Source organism: Heteronotia binoei, chromosome 6 (assembly GCF_032191835.1).
Source record: "Heteronotia binoei isolate CCM8104 ecotype False Entrance Well chromosome 6, APGP_CSIRO_Hbin_v1, whole genome shotgun sequence".
Lineage (NCBI taxonomy): Eukaryota > Metazoa > Chordata > Lepidosauria > Squamata > Gekkonidae > Heteronotia > Heteronotia binoei.
Window position 1 is genome coordinate 74,185,101 of NC_083228.1, and position 6,359 is coordinate 74,191,459.

At 42.0% G+C, this 6,359-nt stretch overlaps 1 protein-coding gene across 1 annotated transcript; it reads left to right on the top strand.

Moving 5' to 3' along the window:
• Positions 1-565: 565 nt before the first annotated feature.
• On the top strand, positions 566-4,450 carry CALHM2 (calcium homeostasis modulator family member 2). Its single transcript, XM_060241719.1, has 2 exons — positions 566-1,264; positions 2,736-4,450. The coding sequence occupies exons 1-2, from the start codon at positions 722-724 to the stop codon at positions 3,150-3,152; spliced, it is 960 nt and encodes a 319-aa protein (XP_060097702.1). The 5' UTR covers positions 566-721; the 3' UTR covers positions 3,153-4,450.
• Positions 4,451-6,359: the final 1,909 nt, after the last annotated feature.

The following is a 6,359-nucleotide window of genomic DNA, read 5'->3' on the forward strand; positions in this document are numbered from 1 at the left end:
CTTTATTACAAACTCCAAAGAACTTCAGTGGACTATACAGTGTCCTAGCTGCAAACTGATGGGTAAAGGTAAGGCAAACTTGACTATTCTCTTTTAAAGAAGTGAAGGGACAAGAAAGGGAGATGGTAGTTCAGAAATTCTTGGTTTCCTCTTCTCTTCCAGCTTGACCAATTGAGTCTGCAGGTAAGATAGTGGGGAGTAACTTACTTATCAGTACAGATCTTCCAAAAACTGGCAGAGGGAAACAAGCAACTTCAGTGGTGGTAAACCTAGAGACATCCTCTCCTTTCTTTTAACATGTACACTCAACTCAAAGAGAACATTTTTGTGTTTAAAGAGCACATCCCTGTATTATTTTTATTCACATCCTAAAATAGAATATTATTTTTCACTACATGCCATCAGAAATGTGAGGTCTACTTCTGTTGTCAGATAGTAGAGTGCTGATCAAATAAGAACAATTAGCAAACAATTTCTAGTATTAAGGTACACACTGAATAAGTATTAGAAACTAACACTCATAGAAAAACATAAACCCAGTAGTATATCTCTTAAAGAGAGGCTCAGATGGAGTGTTTCTCTTGGGCAACTGTGAAAATGTTCTATTTTAAATTCTTAGTGATGATTCTCTTCTTGCAGCCCGTGAGAGATAAGAGCAAGGCTCCATGTTGCTGGCCACACATCACAACACTGAAAGTTCTCCTTGGACAAAGAAAACAAGATGGCTGCTCTTCTTGCAGAAAATTTTCGCTTTCTCTCACTATTCTTCAAGAGCAAAGATGTAATGATTTTCAATGGCCTGGTTGCCTTGGGCACAGTTGGAAGCCAGGAAATCTTCTCAGTAGTTGCGTTCCACTGCCCATGCTCCCCAGCTAGGAACTACATCTATGGATTGGCTGCCATAGGTGTACCAGCCCTGGCCTTGTTCCTTATTGGGGTCATCTGGAACAATCACACTTGGAACCTGGTAGCCGAGTGTCACAGACGAGGAACAAAGAATTTTTCAGCAGCAGCAACATGCTTGATCTTTGGCTCAGTCATGGGGCGAGCTGCAGTGGCTCCTGTCACATGGTCGGTGATCTCCCTGCTTCGTGGAGAGGCCTATGTCTGTGCCATGAGTGAATTCATGGATCCTTCCTCCTTGTATGAATTTCCACCTGGTTATGGAGCCAATATCATGGCCAGATTCCCTTGTGACGATCTACCAGGAAACTTGACAAAATTTAAGGATGAAGTTATAAGGCAATTAAAATATGAGTCACAGGTATCATATTTTACTTGTTTATGAAGTAGAAGAATACTGCCTTTTTGTTTATCTGATTGATTATTGTGGGGATTTATTTCTGTATAATGTCAATGTCGACAGCCAATGATTCTGAAAGAAAAATATCCTTGCACCTATGTCATGTCTATCCCTAGATTTAAATAAATTCTTTCTACCTCACCCCTTTCACTTATGTGCCCTAAAGCAGAGGTCCCCAAACCCTGGGCCATGGACTGGTACCAGTAGGTGGCCTGTTAGCAACCAGGCCACGAATCAAGGCAGAGGCATCACACCACCCCTTGTGCCCACCCAGGACCCAGGCAGATGAAAGAGGCAGCACAGCCTCACTTCGAAGCTACCTTCCCTTGGCCATGCTGCCTCTTTCATCTGCCAGAGTCAAGGCAGGCAGAAGAGGCAGCGCTGCTGCAACCTTTGCCTACCCTTCATTTATAGACCCCTGCCGATCAGCTGATCAGCAGCGGTCTTTAAATGGGAGGCAGATTGATTGATTCTGTAGCCTGGCCACCTAGCAAGGAGGTGGCAGAAGCAGCCCCAGTTTCCCCCTTCCCCATTTAAAGACCCCCAAGGAGGGCAGGGATGAAGCGCAGGTAGAGGAGCAGTCTGGGGCAGCCAAAACCCCACTGCTCCCCTAGGTCCGTGGAAAAATTGTCTTCCATGAAACCAGTCCCTAGTGCCAAAAAGGTTGGAAGTCACTGCCCTAAAACAGCTAATAATGCTGCAAAATTAGGGACTTTTAAAAAGTTAATGCATGTTGGAAGTAGGACAGTCTTGTTCTTGGTCCTTAGTATTGTGTAAGGAATTTATTCAGATGTTTCTTTTCTAGAGATGTTGAGATTATTTTGAAGTTTGGTGATATTGCTTGCCTTTGTTAAGCATTAATAGAACAAGAATGCTAACTCTTAAAACATTCTCAATAATCTAGATTACTAATCCAGAAAAACTTTTACCAACTAATTAAATGTAAATTTTGGAGCTATTGAAGATGTATTCAGAAGCTTTCCAAAGTAGACATTCACAATGCTTAATTTCAGTAAACTTAGAAATTATCTGGACCTGCTAAATATGAAGATGTAGGTTCCCATGAACCTGCTGTAAATCCAGGAAAGAAAAGGAAAGGTCCCCTGTGCAAGCATCAGTTGTTTCCAACTCTGGGGTGATGTTGCTTTCACAATGTTTTTATGGCAGACTTTTTATGGGGTGGTTTGCCATTGCCTTCCCCAGTCATCTACACTTTCCCCCCAGCAAGCTGGGTACTCCTTTTACTGACCTCAGAAGGATGGAAGGCTGAGTCAACCTAGAGCCTTCTGTAGAAGGAAGATGTAAATCCATCTTCCTTCTAAATGAATATATGAGAAGTAGACTGTATAAATCAGGCAGCACAACTCAATATACTACAGCGGGGGGGAACAAAGCTCTGCTGTTCTTTTACTAACACTATTGTTTCTTTCAGCTTTTTGGGTGGATGCTCCTTGGTGTAGTTGCAGTTCTAGTGTTCCTCACCAAGTGCCTGAAGCACTGCTGCTCACCACTCAGCTACCGGCAGGAAGACTACTGGGACCAATACAGATCCAATGAGACCAAGCTGTTCCATCGCACTGCAGAGGTGCATTCCAAGGTCATGGCTGCCAACAATGTAAAAAAGTTTTTTGGCTTTGTATGCTTAGATAAGGAAGAGAAGGAATTGGTACACGACTACCCTGTGGATGATGTCCAGCCTAGGCCACAATGGGATGCCATCACTGGGGTCTGTATCTATCGGGAGAATAAAGGCTTCCCTCTCTACAGCCGTCTTCATAAATGGGCCAAAGGTGCAGTGGGATGCAATTCAGGTCCTGATAACCAGGAAATGGTCTTCCTTGCTGCCTAAGATAACTGAACTTGTCCAGCATTCTGTGTGCATTCTCAGTTTTACCTATTAACAAAGGTTTCAGTTAGTGCATAACGCTGATGATTGTTTGTGAATTATCATTTAAACAACACAGCCTACTCCTCATGGGAGTTCAATCAATGACCAATGGCAATGGTTTCTTAATGGGGGAGTTCTTTTCTGAAAGATCAGAGCTTTCCTGTTTTGGAAGAAGAATAGTATTAAACTTGAGGTAACCAAGTAGAACTTGCTTGTTGGCTGGTAGCAGGGTTTGCAGATGTCAGGCACAGAGAAGTCCTCATAAGAAACACACAAGTAGAGAAGCTATCCTCATTTAAGACACAAAACAATGTTATCAATCTTATTGTTTTTGACTGCTGCTACTTGACTGGTACTTCTTTAGTAGCTTTCCTCTAGAAAGACTCAAACTGGAGTGTGGACATTGAGAGAAAGCCACAAGTGATAACATAGATGACTAACTCAGGAACTTTAGTGCTGCCTGGCAGGATTTAAGTTTAGAGGAGATGGGACTGGTGGAATTCTGCCTTTGCAAGTGGCAGCTGCTCTGCTTTCCCTTGCTTTGGTTTTTAACAACAGTACTGGACTGAATTACGGTATCTCTTTGGATCAATTATGTTGTGCTTTGAAATGGCACACCTGTACTATTGCACTTGGACATTTTGTTTGTATTTATGGGTCTTCCACATTGTTGCACTTTATGTAACAGAAGCACAATTTCTTGCTCTGAAGGTCTAGCAAATAGAGCAATCTTTACTTTTCCCATCACTCCTAAAAGCAAACTTGACAGTTGGAAGACAGCAAATGGGGGCATCCATAGACAAAACAGGGGTTACAAAAATCAGAGGATTCAGGCATGCAGAAAAACACATTTAACTTAAGACCCCCTTTACTCTCTCACTTACACAACCCTGATAAAGACTGAGCCTTCAGGTTTCCCTGTCAGAGGAACAGACCTGAGATCAGTTGAGCATAAATTAAAAGAGGCAAAAGGACATGGGAAGGGAAAGTTGGTCAGACTCAATACTTCCTGCCTTCCATTTCCTAAATGAGTCTTTTTTCTCAAGTCCTTAGAAAGCTGTTTATGGAGCCACTTTGGCTTCTTTAGGCTCTTCCCATTTTTCCTTCTCATAGGAATCGTTTGTGATTGTGCCTTTCGTTATGCAGGGGAGATATCAAGTACCTGTATGTGAAAAACTGTTCCTGTGGAGCAAATATTCCTGACTCAATTCAACATATATTGCTTGATTGTTCCATATATCTCCATAAAGAACTATTTTGCAAGCTTTCTTTGTCCCCAGATTTGTCTACTCTGCCACACTGTCGTTATTTATTGAATGACACTAAGTGGGAGGTTACTGAGGCTGTGGAAAAAATTTTGGTAGACATTCTTAAATTTAAATCTGACCATGTGCAAATGCATATGTAATGTTTCTTTTTTAATTTTACCTCCAACATTTAAACTTTTTACATTCTGTGTATTCTCATTTGCGATTGTTCTGCCATTAAAGGTTTAGTATGGTATGGAAGGCGGGCCTTATAACCAAGGATGAATATAAACAAATAATCAGTGCTTGTAGAGAGAAAGTTAGAAAAGCTAAAACTCAGTATGAGCTTAGGCTAGCACAAAATTCTAAAAACAAAAAGAAGTTATTTTCTTATGTTCAAAGTAAAAAGAGCAAGGACATGAGAGTCCCATTGCAGGGACAAGAAAACATAAGAACATAAGAGAAGCCATGTTGGATCAGGCCAATGGCCCATCCAGTCCAACACTCTGTGTCACACAGTGGCCAAAAAAAAAAAATTATACACACACTGTGGCTAATAGCCACTGATGGACCTCTGCTCCATATTTTTACCTAACCCCCTCTTGAAGCTGGCTATGCTTGTAGCCGCCACCACCTTCTGTGGCAGTGAATTCCACATGTTAATCACCCTTTGGGTGAAGAAGTACTTCCTTTTATCCGTTTTAACCCGACTGCTCAGTAATTTCATTGAATGCCCACAAGTTCTTGTATTGTGAGAAAGGGAGAAAAGGACTTCTTTCTCTACTTTCTCCATCCCATGCATAATCTTGTAAACTCTTATAATGTCACCCCGCAGTCGACATTTCTCCAAGCTAAAGAGCCCCAAATGTTTCAACTTTTCTTCATAGGGAAAGTGTTCCAACCCTTTAATCATTCTAGTTGCCCTTTTCTGGACTTTTTCCAATGCTATCCCTTTGGAGTGCCTCACAATCCTCTCTGGTTCTCACCACCCTGAACAATTTAGTGTCATCTGCAAACTTGGCCACTTCACTGCTTACTCCCAACTCCAAATCATTTATGAATAAGTTAAAGAGCATGGGACCCAGTACCGAGCCCTGCGGCACCCCACTTCTTACCGTCCTCCACTGCAAAGACTGCCCATTTATACTCACTCTCTGCTTCCTATTAATTAGCCAGTTTTTGATGCACAAGAAGACCTGTCCTTTTACTCCATGACTCTCCAGCTTACTAAGGAGCCTTTGATGAGGAACTTTATCAAAAGCTTTCTGGAAGTCAAGGTAAACAACATCTGTTGGGTCTCCTTTGTCCACGTTTGTTCACCCCCTCAAAGAAATGTAACAGGTTAGTGAGTCAAGATCTTCCCTTACAGAACCCATGCTGAGTCTTCCTCAATAACTCATGTTCATCAATGTGCCTACTCATTCTCATTCTGTTCTCGATAATGGTTTCTACCAACTTTCCCGGTATTGAAGTCAGACTGACTGGCCTGTAATTTCCTGGATCTCCTCTGGAACCCTTTTTAAAGATGGGGGTGACATTTGCTACCTTCCAGTCCTCAGGAATGGAGGCAGATTTCAATGAAAGATTACATATTTTTGTCAGAAGATCCACAAGTTCAACTTTTAGTTCTTTCAGAACTCTTGGATGTATGCAATCTGGACCTGGTGACTTATTAGTTTTTAATTCGTCTATCGTCTATCTAGTCGCCTCAATCTGACTCAGGACTTTCAACACCCCTTCCAAAATAAGTGGCTCTGGAGCAGGCAAACACTTCTCATCTTCCATAGTGAAGACGGAGGCAAAAAATGCATTCAGCTTCTCAGCCATTTCCCTATCCTCCTTCAGTAATCCTTTCACCCCTTGGTCATCCAAGGGCCCCACTGCTCCCCTGGCTGGTTTCCTGCTTCTAATATATTTGAAG

Bases quoted from the DNA above. Each gene is read 5' to 3' on its own strand.
- CALHM2 (XM_060241719.1), top strand. From the start codon at position 722: ATGGCTGCTCTTCTTGCAGAAAATTTTCGCTTTCTCTCACTATTCTTC. The intron at 1,265-2,735 runs GTATCATATTTT...TGTTTCTTTCAG, and splicing joins AATTAAAATATGAGTCACAG to CTTTTTGGGTGGATGCTCCT.